Source organism: Myotis daubentonii, chromosome 10 (genome assembly GCF_963259705.1).
Source record: "Myotis daubentonii chromosome 10, mMyoDau2.1, whole genome shotgun sequence".
In the NCBI taxonomy this organism is placed as follows: Eukaryota; Metazoa; Chordata; class Mammalia; order Chiroptera; family Vespertilionidae; genus Myotis; species Myotis daubentonii.
In genome coordinates this window covers 62795205-62814046 of record NC_081849.1, presented here as the reverse complement: position 1 = coordinate 62814046, position 18842 = coordinate 62795205, and the positions used below count along the sequence as shown (strand labels likewise).

The 18842-nt window shown below is 43.7% G+C and overlaps 1 protein-coding gene across 4 annotated transcripts in view; it reads right to left on the bottom strand.

Annotated features, from left to right (window-relative positions):
• PALS2 (protein associated with LIN7 2, MAGUK p55 family member) overlaps window positions 1–18842 on the bottom strand; it is a 69945-nt gene that overhangs the window by 30424 nt on the left and 20679 nt on the right. For 3 of the 4 annotated variants that reach the window (XM_059712572.1, XM_059712576.1, XM_059712574.1), the window contains exon 2: window positions 3127–3245. In XM_059712572.1, the coding sequence (XP_059568555.1) occupies window positions 3127–3243 (117 nt within the window). In that variant the 5' untranslated portion in view covers window positions 3244–3245. Of the gene's footprint in view, window positions 1–3126; window positions 3249–18842 lie in introns of all 4 variants that reach the window. The other variant, XM_059712573.1, reaches the window with a different exon arrangement.

Genomic DNA, 18842 nt, shown 5'->3' with positions numbered 1-18842 from the left:
GCACTCGGGGAGGGAGGGGGGGGTCCCTCAGCCCGGCCTGTGCCCTCTCCCAATCTGGGACCCCTCGGGAGATAACGACCTGCTGGCTTAGACCTGCTGCCCGGTGGCAGAGGGCAGGCCCAATCCCTAGGTGCAGCCCCTGGTCGGGCTCAGAGCAGGGCCATTTGGGGAGTTGGGGCACCGCCCCATGTCATGCACAGAGCAGGGAGGATCAGGAGGTTGCGATGCCACCCTCAGTCACGCTCAGGGTAGGGCAGATTGGGGGGTTGGGGCACCGCCCCCTGTCACACTCAAGGCAGGGTCGATGGGGAGGTTGCGGCACAACCCCCTGTCACGCACAGAGCAGGGCCAATCAGGGGGTTGGGGCGCTGGCCCCTGTCACTCACAGAGCAGAGCCCATCAGGGGGGCTGGGGCGCCGCCACTCTCACACTCAGGGCAGGGCCGAAGGGGAGGTTATGGCCTTACCCCGTCACACACAGAGCAGGGCCGACCAGGGGGTTGGGGCACTGCACCGTGTCACACACAGAGCCGCAGAGCGATCAGGGGGTTGGGGAGCTCCCCCCTATCAGGCACAGAGCAGGGCTGATCAGGGGTTTGGGGCGCCTTCCCCTGTCCCGAACAGAGCAGGGCGGATAGGGAGGTTGTGGCCCCGCCCCCTGTCGCACACAGAGCCGCAGGGCGATCAGGGGGTTCAGGGGGTTTGGGCACTGCCCCGTCATACTGATGCCGGTGCCGGGAGGCCTCGCGGCTCCGCTGATCCCCGTGCACTGGGTGTGTGTGTGGGGGGGAGTGTCCCTCAGCCCAGCCTGCCCCCTCTCACATACTGGGAGCCCTCAGGCGTTGACCCCCATCACCCTCCAATCGCAGGATCGGCCCCTTGCCCAGGCCTGATGCCTCTGGCCTAGGCGTTTGGCCCGGGCAGCGGGAACCCGCAGCTGCAGCGGCCCCACGATCGTGGGCTTCGCTTTAGGCCCAGGCAAGGGACCCCTAGCTCCTGGGACTGCCAGCTTCGACCGTGCCCAGCTCCCATCACTGGCTCCACCCCTACTTCCTGCTATCACTGGCCAGGGCGGAAAAGGCACCTGATTCTCCGATCATGGCTCCCCCCTGGGTTTCCGATCACTGTCAGTGGCAGGGGGCTTCTTCCTGCTTTCCCTTTGGCCTCCCTGCATTGTGCCTACATATGCAAATTAACTGCCATCTTGTTGGCAGTTAACTGCCATCTCAGTTGGCAGTTAATTTGCATATAGCCCTGATTAGCCAATGAAAAGGGTAGCTCGTACGCCAATTACCATTTTTCTCTTTTATTAGTGTTGATAAGAAAGCTTAAGACAAAAAGAAAAAGTTAACATTTATTGAGGGCTTGTGTCTGTGTGTGAGGAACTATATTCTGAGAATAGTGTAAGAAAGTGTATGTGTGTGTGTTCAGCAAAACTAGGTATGTTATTATCACCCTCCTTACAGACACAGACACTGATGCAAAAAGAGATAAGGTGATTTGTTTAAGTTCACAATGCGAGTAAGTAGCAGAGTCTGGTAGTATAACATCAAGGCTTGAGCTCTTACCTACACAACTTATTTGACTTTTTCACTATACAAACAGCCATGCTAACATCACCTTGTTGTTGCAATGGTAAATGGGATTGCTTTTTTAATATACAGCTTTTTAGCTCTAAGATTTTGTAAAAGAAATTTAAAGTCAGAATTTATTTAGTTGATTTCAAGAGACAAGAGTACCAACTGGAATTTAATCAAACCAAGGACAAAGGAAACTCTGATAAATGAATCACATGCATTTGAATAAATGGGTCTTGTTTCCTTTAAGAAAAAGCACTACTAGAAAGCGAGCATAATTCAGTAAAATATGTGTCACCTGCCACAAGTGCTTGGGAGAAAACAATGACTGGCCTAGCCTTCTTGTACGGCCAGTTCTGAGAACCTCACTCACCACCGCACCTTAGAAAAATAAACTGCAGAGAAGAAACGCTCTTCCAGAACTTCCGAGTATTTCACCCAAGCACAGTCCAACCATGCTTGCAAACAAAAAAATCTTTTTTTAACAAGAATTGTGGGCTATAACTAAAGTGACAAATACTATTCTCCATTCATGATAACAGAAAAAAGATGAAATGTATGGTAAGATTAATGTTGGCGCCGGGCCTCCAGTATATACGTAAAACTTCCAGCTGGGCAATCTGCAAGTGGCTACTTAGGGGTCCAAACCTTTATGTCATGTGATCTTAGGAAGATTAAGTTTATGAATAAAATAAAGAATCTGCATCATTAATTAGCTTGTACCAATGGAAACTTTTATAAAAGGTGGGGTTTTTCAGAAGTCTCAGAAAAAAACAAGTGGCTAAAAAATGATCAAAGGAGAGGGTGAAATCAGTATTCTGGGAATGACAAATGGCTACGTGAAAAAAAGGTCAGAGAGCAAGAACCATTTGGTGAACATGAAACAGTGGGAGGGCAGGGCTGTGAAGCAGGAATGCACTAAGCGTTAGTGATGTATATAAAAATTATTCCAGGAAACTAGTATAAGAGAAAAAAAACTGGGCCAAAAATAGCTATAAAAGATGAGTGAGTTAAAGAGATTATTACAGAACTGATTATGGAAAGAGACTTAAAATACCAGGGTTAGCCAAGAGAAAACATTTCAAAAAGTTCTAGATATAAGAAGTCAAAAATAGGTGCATGGTCTAATGTAAAAAAGAAAACCAGCTCCTGAAATCTGTATAATTTTATTACCCAATATCATCCCAATAAATTCAATTAAAAAAAAAAAAAGAAAGTCAGCATCTTGCTATTGTGAAAAATAAAGATAGAACCAGGATCTTTTTCATAGGGCCCAATACACTGTAACATGACGGTTCAGTTATGATTTCCCTAAAATTTTAAATGTGTTATAACACAGGCCGTATAACTAAGGGTCATTTCATCCTGTATTTAAAGTCAGCACAGAAAAAGCAAAAAGTGGTCCAATTTTGATGTATACTGAGATTTCATTATGTGGTACGTATTATTTGCTAACTAAGTCTAAGTTCTAACACAGTAATATCTGAAAAGACCTCTGTAAAAATAATTTAAAAAAATAATTTAGTAATCTTATGAATAAACCAATATACCTTAGCAAGTGATTTTACGATTGGATTCTCCATAATCCCCTTGAGGAAAATTAGGTCTATCTCTTCTGCTCCCGTAGATGAGGGAAGCTCCGTAAGGTTATCCAACACTTGCTGCATTTCTGCTGAGATAAAAACAAAGTATTAAAATAAAACCTTTGGTTAGCACACATTGCAATGTGAAGATGATGTATTATAGAACTGTACACTTGAAACATGTTATTAACCAATGTCACCTCAATAAATTTTAAAAAGCCTTAAATCCCAAGTCATTATGAAATACGATTATAAAATAATTCAAATAAAAGGGCATTAACAATGAACACTCTTTTGAAAAGTCACATTTTAAAAAATTGAATTGCTAAATATTATGTTTCAAATTGACTTCCCATGAATTAGTAGCAGGACAGGTTTTTATATGTAATTTGGGCTTTATCAGGCTACCTTATACATGCTTATAACCTTACACTTATTTTATAACTTCAAGTTAAAAAACATCACTTAGGAAGAAACAAGAAATTTTAATAAATAAATTTTAAAAGTATAGTAATTAGTAATCAAGAAACTTCCCATAGCCCTAGCTGGTTTGCTCAGTGGTTAGAGGATCTCGTGTTCAAATCTGGTCAAGGACACGTACAGGAGGCAACTAAGCAATGTGTCTCTCTCACACTGACGTTTTTCTCTCTTTCTCTCTGTCTCCCTCCCTTCCACTCTATCTAAGTCAATGGAAAAATTTCCCTGGGTAAGGATTAACATAAAAAAAGAAACTTTCCATAAGCCCAGAATCAGATGGCTTCAATGGTGAATTCTATAAAATATTAAAGAATCAAAACCAATTCTTCACAAACTCTCCCCAAAAAAGGAGAGGTGGAAATACTTCCCAACTATTCTATGAGATACCAAATCCAGACAAAGACATCACAAGAAAATGACAGTCAATATTCTTTGTAAATGAAGATGTAAAAATCTTTAATAAAAAACTAGCAAACTGGATCCAGCAAGACTGAAAAGGATTTTATACAGTGACTAGTACAATTTATCCCAGGAATGCAAGGGTGGTTCATCAACATATGAAAATCTATCAATGTAATACACTGTATTAAAAGGACAAAACAAAAAAACCACACGATATCTTCCTCGATAGACAAAGAAAAAACATTCAACATAACCCAATATTCTTTCATGATTAAAAAACATTAACAAATAGAAGGGAAATTAGCCCAACTTGATAAAGGAGATCTATGAAAATGTCCATAGCTTACATGATACTTAATGGTGAAAGACTGAACAAGATAGGGAAGTCTACCCTTTCTTGCCACTTCTACTCAACAATGTACTGGAGGTTCTAGCTGGAGCAGTTAGGCAAGAAAAGGAAATAAAAGTCATTAAAATTAGAAAGGAATAAGTAAAACTATATTTTTTTGGCATGATCATATGTATATATAAAAAATCTTAAGGAATATACAAATAAATTTATTAGAATAAATGAGTTCAGCAAGGTTACAGAATACAAGATCAAAATACAAAAATCAATTATGTTTCTATACACTAGCATTGAACAACCTGAAAATGAAATTAAGAAAATCATTCCTTTTACAACAGCATTAAAAATAAAACAATTATTAATAATGTAACAAAAGAAGTGCAAGATTTGTATACTGGAGCTATAAAATGTCATTGAAAGAATTAAAGATGACAAATAATAGAAAGCTATCCCATATTCACAAACTGTTAAAATGGCAATATACACAAACTGACCTACAGATTTAATGTAATCACTATCAAAATCTCAGATGCCTGTTTGTTCGTTTTTGCAGAAATGGATAATTGATCCTAAAACTCCTATGAGAAATGCAGGGGACACAGAATAGCCAAACAATCTTCAAAAAGAACAAAGCTGGGAGAGCCATACTTAATTTCAAATCTGACTAAGAGCTACAATACTCAAGAAAGGCACAAAGATAGACATATAACCAAGTGAGAATCCATAAATTCATAGTCAATTGATTTTCAACAAGGGTGACAAGACAATTCAATGAAGGAAAGAATCATCTTTCCAACAAATGGTACGGGGATAACTGAATACACACATGTAAGAGAGTGAAGCTAGGACCGCCCCCGACCCCGCCTTCGCCACACTTCATTCAGTATCAGTCTTCATTTTATTCAATTTTACTAATTTTATCTCTTCATAATTCTTTAGAATAAGTCTACTAATATTGTAGTTGTCTTATTGTAATATTTTCTACTTTTATTAAAATAAAACATAAACATTAAAAGTCAAATTGTATTACTAAGTGGCTTATCCTATATAATAAAAGGGTAATATGCAAATTGACCCTAAAGGCGGAATGACCAGGAACACTGGTCACTATGATGTGCACTGACCACCAGGGGGCAGATGCTCAACGCAGGAGCTGCCCCCTGGTGGTCAGTGAGCTCCCACAGGGGGAGCTCTGCTCAGCCACAAGCTGGGCTGATGGCTGCGAACGCAGAAGAGGTGGCAGGAGCCTCTCCCACCTCCTTAGCAGCGCTAAGGATGTCCGACTGCAGCTTAGGCCCGATCCCCTGGGGAGTGGGCCTAAGCTGGCAGGTGGACATCCCCCGAGGGGTCCCAGACTGCGAGAGGGCATAGGCTGGTCTGAAGAGATCCCCCCCCCGCCCCCCGCCGCCAAGTGCACAAATTTTCATACACCGGGCCTCTAGTAATGAAATATAGCAGTTCTCTGTTCCATACTATCTGCCCCTCTCCAACTTATCCCACCTCTCCAAAAGTAACTACTTTGATTTTAAATTTCTTTTAATCACATCTATGTTTCTGGATAAATGCCCACATTGCTACTTTTTAATTTACCCACTTAGACATTATCTATTTATTTTCTGTTAGAATACTAGACCTGCCCACACAGCCATGTTTCTGGCCAAGTCTGGCTTGGTTTTCCCCCGTGAGGAAATGGCCAAGGAGCTCCAGGAAAGCTGAGCGGACAGTACAGGGCAATAGTGTGCCACACTGATTTTTAAAACATGCAATACCTGACTACTCAGTCAGGGGCAGTGACCTCTTTTCACGTAGATTGTCAAATAAAGAAACAACAGCCAACAAAACAATAGCCATCTGGTGCGAATGAATTAAAATTATACTTTTTTTGGGGGGTCAGATTGGTGCTGCAGAATTTTAATAATTAGTTTATGTGCTATCAGATGAATAAGGTTGAAAATCGCTGCAGTAAACCCATGAAGTTCTGCACTGGGTGGGTAGCCCTGGAAACTGGCAGCAACTGGCTGTTCAGGGTGAATGAGATGCTGGGGAAGGTCGACAGCAGCCAGGTGTTTGTATGGCTGTTTATTTTTGTGAAGAAGCAAATCATGTACTTTTCCATGAAATCTTGAAGACCTCATGTCCCTGTGGGACGCATGCCCCCAAAGACTTGAGAGTGGAGACACACTCAACTACTCAGGCTTCAGTGTATCAAGTAGCAACCCCAGCCGGGACTGCTACAGCCGGAAATCCCGGAAATCAGCACACTCACTGCCCGCGCAGGATGAGAGCTCCGGATGCCATCCATGCCGGGTCCCATTCCTAATGAGCAAGAACTCCTGCCCCTGCCTGCTAGGTCTCTGAAACACCGGTATCCCTTTCGAGGGTGTGCCTCCTTGACACCCTGTTGGAATGCCCCTCTGTGGGACACGGGTCTGCAAACAGAGAGAGCCCGCGCTATCAGCAGGCACTGCTGTGAGCCACCCTGGCCAAAGCACAAAGTGAAAGCTCTCAGCAACAATACCCGTCAGCAGCCAAAGACCTAACCCAATCTCCTGAAGTCTCCCCAACAGTCAGAAGAGTAAACGTGCAGCACTTGGGCACTTGCGCGAGTTGCAGAGCTTCGTGGACAGCTGTCACACACGGGGGAGTGCTCCGTGAGGGAGCTGAAGGACTCCCGCTGAAGATGGAGCCAAGCAGACTGCACTGGGCTTGCAGGCAGCCCCCAGAGCATCCGGCTCAGCAGGCGCAGACAGGACCAGCCAAACCCCATTGAGTCCAAAGCTCAGATGATCCATCCCAGCCCTTTCTTACAGGCAGTTTCAGAACATCTGCGGAGACTTTATTTTCCCCTGGTGCACTTTTTTTCTGAAGTTGCAGTCAGATATCATTCTTAATGCTTCTGTCCATGCTTCTTTCAAAGTCCTCACTTGGTTCTTATCACAGTTCACTGTCCCTGCTCCAAGCTATTCAATCCCAAAGGTGAAAGTTGGGGTGAGGGGACTTTGTGTCTTCCGTACTCCCCTTTGTACATGGGTAAATGGGACCTATTTGGGGCATCTCAGGGTTGACTGGTGGGACAGGCAGACAGAAATTGGCGGGGAGGTTAGGGGAGGTGGTGGGGAGGTGCAGAACAAGTTACCTGAGGCTCCGGTTAAACCAGGATGCCAAAACATTACCACGACTTCCCTGCCATGCAAGGGTCTGCCCTAACACCTTTGCTCTATACTCTGTTGTGAATAAATGTGCTTGACACCCGGCATAACCCCATGCCCCCTCTTTTACTGAGGTGAGATGTGACAGTATGGAGGAATGGTTTCCCCTAACAAGCCAATTTACTGGTCTGACTTTATAAATTAGTTGTCTAATAACATGAATTATTAAAAAACACAATTAAACTAAATTACCCTAAACATATGACAAAATAATGAGAAAATATATAAGATATGAGAGATAATTAACCTTATAAATTATTAAAACGTTAACTGAATCTATAATTACTCAGACATGGATAACTACAAGGCGACTCTAGAGTATGTAAAAGCTTAATATATGAGTTAGAAGTTCTCTGTAGTGGGAACCTTGCAAAACTGGGTGGGAGCCAGAGAAACAGGGAAGTGTCCCAGTGTACTCGGAGATTCCAGGAAGAAAGGAAAAGTCCCAAAGCTCAGAAGGTCAGATTTTTGCAAGTTCCTCTCCTCCTACATAATCACTAGAGCAGTGGTTCCCAACCTTCCTAATGCCGCGACCCTTTAATACAGTTCCTCATGTTGTGGTGACCCCCAATTTCATTGTTACAAATTGAACATAATGGAAGCATAGTGATTAGTCACAAAAACAATATGTAATTATATACGTGTTTTCCAATGGTCTTAGGCGACCCCTGTGAAAGGGTCGTTCGACCCCCAAAGGGGTCGCGACCCACAGGTTGAGAACCGCAGCACTAGAGGACAGACCCTTTAATCAGAAGCTAGATTCAATGACATATAAGTGGGATTCCTGTTTGAGCTGTAGAAAAATTAATATATTTAATCTAGACCCTTCAATTACAAATATGAACAAATCAAGAATCACAAAACACTTATAAAAACGAGCAGCATGAATGCAACTCAGCTAATTCAACAAACAAAAGCATTATCTGACAAAGAAACAGAATTACTTGGGGATGTGTTAGGGAGAGAAAAGAAAGCAAAACGGATAAAGAAAAAAAGATTAAGTTATAATGTGTGGGAAGATCAAATTGAAGAATTCTCCCACTAGAAAAGGGCAATAAGAGAGAAAGTATGAGAAAACCACTATGGATCATGAAAGACTAAAATTTGTAAGGTAACGGGAAATTCAGAAATAGAAAAACAAAGGAATTAATAATAGGGAAAGGCGAAATCAATTCAAAAATAAAGAACCATAGATTTGGTCAATAAGCTGGCTTTTTCAAAAGACCAATAAAAATAGACAAATACTTGGCTAGTCTGATTACAATAAGAAAAGACATAAGTAATATTAGAAATGCAATGAGAAAATAATTGCAGGCATAAAGATTAAAAAGAAAACACAAAGAACTTTATTTAAAATTTAGTGAGGTAGATATTTTCTCTGAAAATGTTAATTGTTGAAGTTTAGAAGAACGAGATAAAAATGAAAATAGTTCAAAATAGGAGAAATTGCAAAGGTTTTCAAAGGTAACCTTTTATAAAGACATTAGCCCTAGACAGATTTAAGAATACAGCCTATAAAACCTTGAAGAAATAGATAATTCATGTTTTTAAAATAAAACATAGAAAGGATCGAAATCTTTCCAAGTCCTATGTGGACTTCAAAACTCAAAGAAAATTATAAACTAAACTCACTGATGAGCATATATGCAAATGTCTTAAACATATCGACAAACTGAATATAACAATGTCTTTAAAAATAACAATTAAGAGTCAACTATAGTTTATCCTAGTAATATAAAGATGGTTCAACATTTTAAAAGTACATAATGTACTTTAATATATGTTCACAGTATAAGGGGAAAAAAAAACCCCACAATCATCTCAATGCATCTAATATGTCAAATAAAACTCAAACTCAGTCCTAATGGAAAATTTTACCACAGCAAGAATAGAAGGAAACCACCTTTATGTATCTAATTCATTGGCACCCTTCAGGAGCAGAATACCTATGTCCCTCGCTTCCCCAATTAAGATAAAGTCTCCTAATATAGTATATTTTCATAACTCTGACAAACCTGTACAATTTTCGGTGTTTAATGTATAATTTCCTTTCTAAACTAACTCTGATGAGCACAGAAATCATGTCTGTCTTGTTCAAATCTTCATTCCCAGCAACTAGACCACAGTCTGGTACATCCTAAATTCTCCATAATAAAGTCTCAGTTACAAAAAGGCAACATTGTCCTGTTACCAAAATTAAGACTAGTTTTTTAATTAAATGTTATTTATAAAGTAAAATGTCTCCATAATACTTGGAATCAGCAAAATGCGGTGTTTAGAAAGCAGTATTCTTAAAGCTATCAATTTCTCACAAATTGTACAAGCCATAAAAAAGGATGTGGTATCTCTCTCAATGGTTAGCCTACTAAAATGGCAAAAATACTTCTTAAGTATAAATCTAGTCTCTAACTTTCTACAATATAGTTCAGTATGTGAAGCAAATTTAATAAAACGCATGGTATTTACCCACCTATATTCTGTTCTAAAAGCTTTCTAGAATTGTTTACATAAGCATTTCTACCAAGTTTTAGAATTAAATAAACTAGTCTTAATAAATTAGAACTAGAGCTTATTTTAATATTAAAAGTCCTTTTGTAATAAGCACATTTGGTGGTATATTGATGCCAATTCAACAAACTGAATTCCCTATTGAAAATGGCAGGTAAATTAAGTTTTCATAAGATGTTAAAAATTATTTCTGCAAGAATTTCATAGATAAAACTAGAGGCCCGGTGCACAAAAATTTGTGCACTCGGGGGGGTCCCTCAGCCCGGCCTGTGCCCTCTCGCAGTCTGGAACCCCTCGGGAGATAACGACCTGCTGGCTTAGGCCTGCTCCCAGGTGGCAGAGGGCAGGCCCAATCCCAGGTGCAGCCCCTGGTCGGGCTCAGAGCAGGGCCAATTGGGGAGTTGGGGCGCCACCCCCTGTCATGCACAGAGCAGGGCGATCAGGAGGTTGTGATGCCACCCTCAGTGACGCTCAGGGTAGGGCCGATTGGGGGGTTGGGGCACCGTCCCGTCACACTCAAGGCAGGGTGGATGGGGAGGTTGCGGCGCCACCCCCTGTCACGCACAGAGCAGGGCCAATCAGGGGGTTGGGGCGCCGCACCCTGTCACACACACAGCCGCAGGGCGATCAGGTGGTTGGGGAGTTCCCCCCTATCAGGCACAGAGCAGGGCTGATCAGGGGGTTTGGGCGCTGCCCCGTCATGCTGATCCCGGTGCCGGGAGGCCTCGCGGCTCTGCTGATCCCAGTGCTGGGAGGCATATTACCCTTTTACTATATAGGGTAGAGGCCTGGTGCACGGGTGGGTGCCGGCTGGTTTGCCCTGAAGGGTGTCCTGGATCAGGGTGGGGGTCCCCACTGGGGTGCCTGGCCAGCCTGGGTAAGGGGATGATGGCTGTTTGCAGCTGGTCACACATCCTTCAGGGTGGGGGTCCCCACTGGGGTGCCTGGCCAGCCTGGGTGAGGGGATGATGGCTATTTGCAGCTGGTCACACACCCTTCAGGGTGGGGGTCCCCACTGGGGTGCCTGGCCAGTCTGGGTGAGGGGCTGAGGGCTGTTTTCAGGCTGGTGCGTGACTGAAGCTCCCAACTGCTCCTTTTTTTCTTTATTTATTTTTATTTTTTTATTCTGGGCTAGCTTTAGCTTTGAGGCTTGGCTCCAGCTCTTAGGCCTCCACTGCTGAAAGTAGGTTTCTGGCCTTTGCTTACAATGTTGCAATCCTGCTGGCTGACACCCGGAGGAATAAAGCAGGCTTCTGGGGTTTTGTTTAGCTTCTTTATTCGCAACATAGTTGCTTAGAGTTGCAGCTCAGAGGCCTGCAGCGGGGGGAACGTTGGAGTCCTCTGTCACTGAAGCAAGCAAGCCTCATGTTAGTTTCAAGCTGCCTGGCTGCCGGCCACCATCTTGGCTGGCAGTTAATTTGCATATCTCACTGATTAGCCAATGGGAAGGGTAGCGGTTGTACGCCAATTACCATGTTTCTCTTTTATTAGATAGGATAATTATTTCACTGGGACCATGCTGTACAATTTACAGAATCCAGGATATGAAAAACAAAATCTCATTCTATGTGCATTTGGAAAGATTTAAGCCTACCTTCAAAGAAGGTCCCTAAAAGTTAGTTAGGTTACTTCTAATGTATTTGCAGTAGAGCAGCAAAATTCTTTTAAAAATACATTTCCAAGGAGTGATATAGAAAAAAAGAGCCTACTGAAATGTGGATCAATTGAGGTTTCTTTGAGGTTAAATTTTGACAAAACCATTTTCACACAATTGACTGGACCATGACAGCCAAGTTCTTCTTGTAAACCATTAGTTATGTCAATAAAACAACTGTTTTCTATAAGATGACATATGCTGCCAATACCTTAGCTCTAATATCTGGAAATTCTAATTTGGTTATACTGAATCAAAGAAGAAAAGAAACATTTTCGAGGTGCTCAGTTAACTTGGTCAACATTAATTGAGTGCTTATAGGCCACACATAAATGTCAAATGTTGAAGAATACAGAGATACTCTCTTTCCCCCCAAATTCAATCTGGTAGAGTAGAACAGAATGTGTAAACATGTGTATGAAGCACAATGATAAGGACACTAGGAAGGAGTCACAGTTAGATGGTACAGCACAGTGGTTAAGGGCCTGGACACTGCCACGTAACTAGTCCTGAAAACCTGAGTAAATGCTTAACCTCCCCAGGCAGTGTCTTCCACCTGCTAAGAGGAGAATGACAATGTGTCTGTCTATCTCACAGGGCTGTTGCTGTTAAATAATACATGGGAAATTCCTAGAACAACACTTCCTATTGCATTATTAACATCGAGGGAGTACAGGGAAGGAGTCAAGTGTTTTAACTCTTTCTTTGATGGAGATGGCAGGGTGACGAGATGGAAAAGAAGGGAGATACCAGTGGAAGGCACCCTAATAGAAATAACCACACTCAGCTCCTCCTACTGAAGTTCTTGAATGCAAGGTCAACATTTCACACCGTGAGACAAAATGTGGAGCTGTACTTCCCAAAGCACTCTTAGGGAGACGCTAAGCTTGGCGTCAACAAAGGGAAAGGACAGGCACAGCGGGGGAGCAGGGCAATTGAGGAACCCCATTCGCAAGAGCTCACTCTCTGGCCGAACCAGCCCCAAGTTCTTTCCAGAGATACTGGCTGTTTGTCCGGCACGGGGAAGGGTTCCTAACGCGGATGTGGAGTGAGAGGCTGAGGTGAATCTGGTTCTTCATAAAGGAACTAAAGGACGCGGGGTGCAGGGAAAAGACTGTCCAGGAGTGAGTACCCTAAAGCAGTGTTTCTCAAACAGCAAACTCTTGGCATTTGGGGAGCAAATATTCTCTCTGCACTGGACTGTTCTCCACCAGATAGATGCCTGCCGTGTCCCATAATTATGACAACCAAACCTCCCTTTGCCCTTCCTAACACTCCAGGGGTAGTACCACTGTCTCCCCTTCTCTTCTGCCAACTTAAAGCATTGCATTAATATTAATATGTTCTACCTCAGGTAAGTTCTTAATTTAGCTGTTACGAGGGCTCCCAGCTTGCTCACCTGCTCTTGCCTACAAGTGTAAAGGAGAAGCTGCCTGGGTTGTGGGCTCACCACTCACTCAGTCCTACTCACCGCCCCCATTTCAGAGAGGGCTGCCTGCACAACTACAGAGGAGATCCTCACCAGACAGATATTCTCCACTAACCAACCTAGTCCCTCACTTACAAATACAATCCAGCTATTCCAGATCACCAGACATTTGAAGAAAATATCAGTGACAGTAGACAGAGCTGAAAAGACTAAACTAGGGGGAAACAGATGGTGCTGAGGACAGAACTTTACAATTCATTTTTACGAGCATTCTCAGAGGTCCGTGAGAGACTTTTACACTCAAAGGAATGGGCCAGTAAGAGGGAGAAAATGGAGCAACTCCAGAACAGGAAGAAGTTCCTGGCAGTTAAAAAGATTGTCACACTGTTTAAAAATCAAACATCACACTAAATGACAGAATAAAATTGAAACTGCTAATAGAGTAAACTCCCAAATGCAGAACAAATAGGAAAAGATGGGAAATATGAGAAAACTGAAAACATATAGGCCAAGTCCAACAGTGCCCATCAGGAGCTTCACAAGACAAGATCAGAGACAAGATGGGAAAGAAATAGCTGAAGAAATAATAGAAAAAAATGTCCCTGCGTTTTTTGGTTTTATTTTGTTAATTTTCACTTGAGGATATTTTTTCTTTAATTTCTAGAGAGAGTGGAAGGGAGGGGGAGCAAGAGAGAGAGAAGCATCAATGTGAGAGAGTAAGACACTGATTGGTCGCCTTCCCAGGGCGGAGGATAGAGCCTGCATCGGAGATACGTGCCATTGACTGGAATGAAACCTGGGACCCTTCAGCATGTGGGCCAACGCGCTATCCACTTGGCCAAACTGGCTTGGACAAAACGTCCCTGAGTTTTAAATGACAAACAAAACTTCAGGATGAAAGGCTTGCCAAGTGCAGAGCAGAAAGAATGAAAAAGAGCCAAATATGAACACATCCATAAAAACTTCAGGCCCAGCCGGCATGGCTCAGTGGTTGAACATATTGCATATTCCTTCTTCCTATTCTTAGCCCCCAAATATCGCTGCACAATTCTATTACTTATCATTCCTATGAACCAGAAGGTCACGGTTCAATACCCAGTCAGGGCACATGCCTGGGTTGCGGACTCGATCCCCAGTAGAAGGCATGCAGGAGGCAGCCCTTTAATTATTCTCTCTCATCACTGATGTTTCTCTCTCTCTCTCCCTCTCCCTTTATCTCTGAAATTAATAAAAACATATTTAACAAAACAAACAGAAAACAACAAAGAAAGTTATAAAACATATGGACAAAAGAGTAACTGATTTAGCAGACCCAAAGTGGCCAAACTCTAAAGTAGCTGCTAGAAAAGCAGAAAATTCCATTCATAAAACAAAATCTTCCCAAGGCTCAGGAATTAGGAGCATGAGTTACTTGAGGTGAGGTGAACTACAATAAGGAGACCAGGTAATACTAGGTCAGTGTTCATCAGCCCGTCCACTCTCTACTCAACTGCAGTTACCTTTCTCTATTCCTGTATATCCATTGTCTTGGAATTACTATATATTTGCTTAGATTTTCATTAACTACTTATCAATAATTCAACCCCATTCTCCTTGCAGGGTAATAATTGCTGGCCGCTCACCCTTCAGTCCGCTCACACAGGACTGAAAAATAGAGGTTTACATTCTGGAGAAAGTAAGATAAAAAGTGTACAGGTCAATGAAATCATGGGAAATGGGACTGCTGAATACTGAGACACCACCTTCACCTGCTTCACCCCTTTGACTACCAAAGCATTTGGCCTGGCCTTTGCCTTCCAGGCAGATGTGAAGGGTATATGCTAGAGAGTATGACCAGCCTGAGAGGAAAGACACAGACAACAAGGTCAGGTATTAACCCCACACAACCCGGTCACAGAATGGCTACAGAGGAGCTCAACATGCAAACAGAGCTTCCCCACTCTTAACAACGAGCTAACAACCCTGGGATATTAGATGCCGAGGAAAGCCTACAACATGAAAGATAAATAAGAATAAACAACCAAACAGGTACAATCTACTTGAAACTAGTCAGAGTGAAGAAAACAGCCAGTAAATATCTCAGAGAAATAAGAGAATATTGTATTCATGAAATGACAGTAAGATTGGTATGGAAGAGGAACATCCAGGGGAAGTACAAGAGCTCTTAGAAATGGAAAAGCAAAAGCAGAAATAAAAAGTAATGAAAACTGAAAAATCAAGAGTCAGCAACATAAAAGCATTCCATTTACTGATATGGAGCTAAACGCAAGAAAATCAGCTAAGAAGTTCAAAGTGCCAGCCTCTGGGGAGCAAGAAATAGAGATAAAGAGAACTGGGGCCCTAATCGGTTTGCCTCAGTGGACAGAGTGTCGGGCTGTGGACTCAAGGGTCCCAGGTTCGATTCCGATCAAGGGCATGTACCTTGGTTGCGGGCACATCCCCCGTGGGGAGTGTGCAGGAGGCAGCTGATCGATGTTTCTCTCTCATCGATGTTTCTAACTCTCTATCCCTCTCCCTTCCGCTCTGTAAAAAATTAATGAAATATATTTTAAAAAGAGAGAGAGAGAGAACTGGGGAGCATTGCTAGTCCTGCAGCTCTACGCATTAACAATTAAAGAAATTAAAACCTACAAAAATGCACCTCTCATGTGTAAAGAGTAAACTGTTTGAATGCAGAAAAATCAGAGAATTGTAAGCATTCTTCTAAAATTAAAAACAAACGGCTTTTTATTTTTTACTTTTTTAAGGCAAAAGCCTGGGGAAGACCAAGTTATCTTTGGATGACATGTTTTATTATATTCTTCTTTGTATGTATTATGGCATGACATATATTTTAATAAAACAAACACTCCACTAAAATATAATGTGTAAAATCAATATTTAAAAATCTATAAAGAGTATCTTCAATTTTTAAAAGATGTGTATTCTCTATATTCATTGGTATAAAGATTTAACTTAAACAAAAGGAAATTTAGTTGATCTTAATTCATCATGAAATGCTTCCATTCACTGCCATGTTTAACTAGTGTCAACCCACGATTGTCCTTAACTCACACACTACCAGTTCCACTCCAATGAGGAACTGCAGCTAAAAGTCACTGTCCTGTAATCAAACACAATTCAGATTATAGCACTATGTTATACTAACATGAGACAGATCTCTCCATCTAAAAAATATTTTATAAACTACTAGATTAACTATAAAATTACAATATTTTATTCTTTTTTAAAAATATATATTTTATTGATTTTTCACAGAGAGGAAGGGAGAGGGATAGAGAGTTAGAAACATCAATCAGCTGCCTCCTGCACATCCCCAACTGGGGATGTGCCTGCAACCAAGGTACATGCCCTTGGCCGGAATCGAACCTGGGACCTTTCAGTCCGCAGGCCGACGCTCTATCCACTGAGCAAAACCAGTTAGGGCTACAATATTTTATTCTTATCTCACTTAGCACTGAAGCTGGTCTTCAATTTTACTTACACCAGCTTTTGAAGCACTGAGCAAAACATCACATACAAGTAAATACAAAACACTGCATTAAAAATAAGCACACAACATTTTTGTTGATGGAAACATTCTCTTCTCAAAGATATAATGCTGCTCAATCATGCCCTCTGGATAGGAATGCTCCGTTAGAAGACAGGGGAACACAGGCTCCCCATGAAAGGGGTCCTTGCATGAAATGTCAAAATATAGTTTACAAAAAATATCCTATATACTAAAAGGCTACTATGCAAATCGACCAAACAGCAGAACAACCAGTCGCTATGATGCACACTGACCACCAAGGAGCAGACACTCAACACAGGAGCTGCCCCTTGGTGGTCAATGTGCTCCCACAGCTAGAAGTCGGGTTTATGGCTGGTTAGCGCAGCGGTGGCGGTCTCCCGCCTCCGCAGCAGCGCTAAGAAGCGGGCCTAAGCCGTCAGTCAGACATCTCCTGAGGGCTCCTGGACTGTGAGAGGGCGCAGACCAGGCTGAGGGACCCCCACCCCCCCAGAGTGCACGATTTTCATGTACCAGGCCTCTAATACACACACACACACACACACACACACACTAGGGGCCCAGTGCATGAAATCTGTGCACTGGGGGGGGGGGTGTTCCCCTCAGCCCAGTCTGCCCCCTCTCACATACTGGGAGCCCTCAGGGGATGTCCTACTGACGGCTTAGGCCCGCTTCCTACTCCCCTTGGAGCCGGCTCCGCCCCTCAGCTCTGATGGCAGGCTCTGCCCTGCCCAGGAGCCCTCTGGCTCAGGCCCTTCCTAGGCGGCTCAGGGCCCACACAGGGTCTACCTCGGAGTGACCTGGGTGCCCGATGATGTTCCTGGGACCCAGACCGCTGGGCGCCTACATATGCAAATTAACTGCCATCTTAGCTGGGTTAATTTGCATATTCACTCCTGATTGGCTGGTGGGTGTGGCTTGTGGGTGTAACAGAGTGGCGGAGTGATGGTTAATCTGCATGTTTCTCTTTTATTAGTGTAGATATCTACACTAATAAAAGAGAAACATGGTAATTGGCGTACGACCGCTACCCTTTCCATTGGCTAATCCCCCTGTCACTCACAGAGTAGGGCCGAGATATGCAAATTAACTGGCAGCCAAGATGGCGGCCGGCAGCCAGGCAGCTGATGCGAACAGGGAGGCTTGCTTGCTTCAGTGACGGAGGACTCCAACGTTCCCCGCCTGACTTGCCAGCCTCTCAGCTGCAACTCTCAGCAACTATGTTGCAAATAAAGAAGCTAAAAAAACCCCAGAAGCCTGCTTTACTCAGCAGGGCTTCAGCCAGCCGGACCGCAACAGTGTATCAAATACAGACGGTAAACAAAGGCCAGAAACCTGTTTTCAGCAGCTGAGGCCTCAGAGCTAAAACTGGCCCAGAATAAAAAAAAAGAAAAAGAAAAAAAGGAGCGGTTGGAAGCTTCAGTCCCAGCCTGAAAACAGCTCTCAGCCTCTCAGCCAGACTGGCCAGGCACCTCAGTGGAGACCCCCACCCTGAAGGGTGTGTGACCAGCTACAAACAGCCATCATCGCCTCATCCAGGCTGGCCAGGCACCCCAGTGGGGACCCCCACCCTGATCCAGGACACCCTTCAGGGCAAACCAGCCAGCCCTACCCATGCACCAGGCCTCTACCCTATATAGTAAAAGGGTAATATGCCTCCCAGCAGCGGGATCAGCGGAGCCGCGAGGCCTCCCGGCACCGGGATCAGCGTGACAGGGGGCAGCGCCCAAACTCCCTGATCGCCCTGCAGCTCTGTGTGTGACAGGGGGCGGGGCGCCAACCCCCCGCCCCCCACGGGCCCTGCTCTGTGTGTGATGGGGTAGAACCATAACCTCCCCATTGGCCCTGCCCTGAATATGAGAGTGGCGGCACCCCAACCACCTGATCGGCCCTGCTCTGTGTTAGAGGGCAGTGCCCCAACCCTCCCCCCACCCCCCACGGGCCCTGCTCTGTGTGTGATGGGGTAGAGCCATAACCTCCCCATTGGCCCTGCCCTGAGTGTGACAGGGGGCGGTGCCCCAACTCCCCTATTGGCCCTACTCTGTGAGTGACAGGGGGGAGCTCCTCAACCCCCTGATTGGCCCTGCTCTGTGGGTGATAGAGGACGGTGCCCCAACCCCCTGATGGGTCCTGCTCTGTGTGTG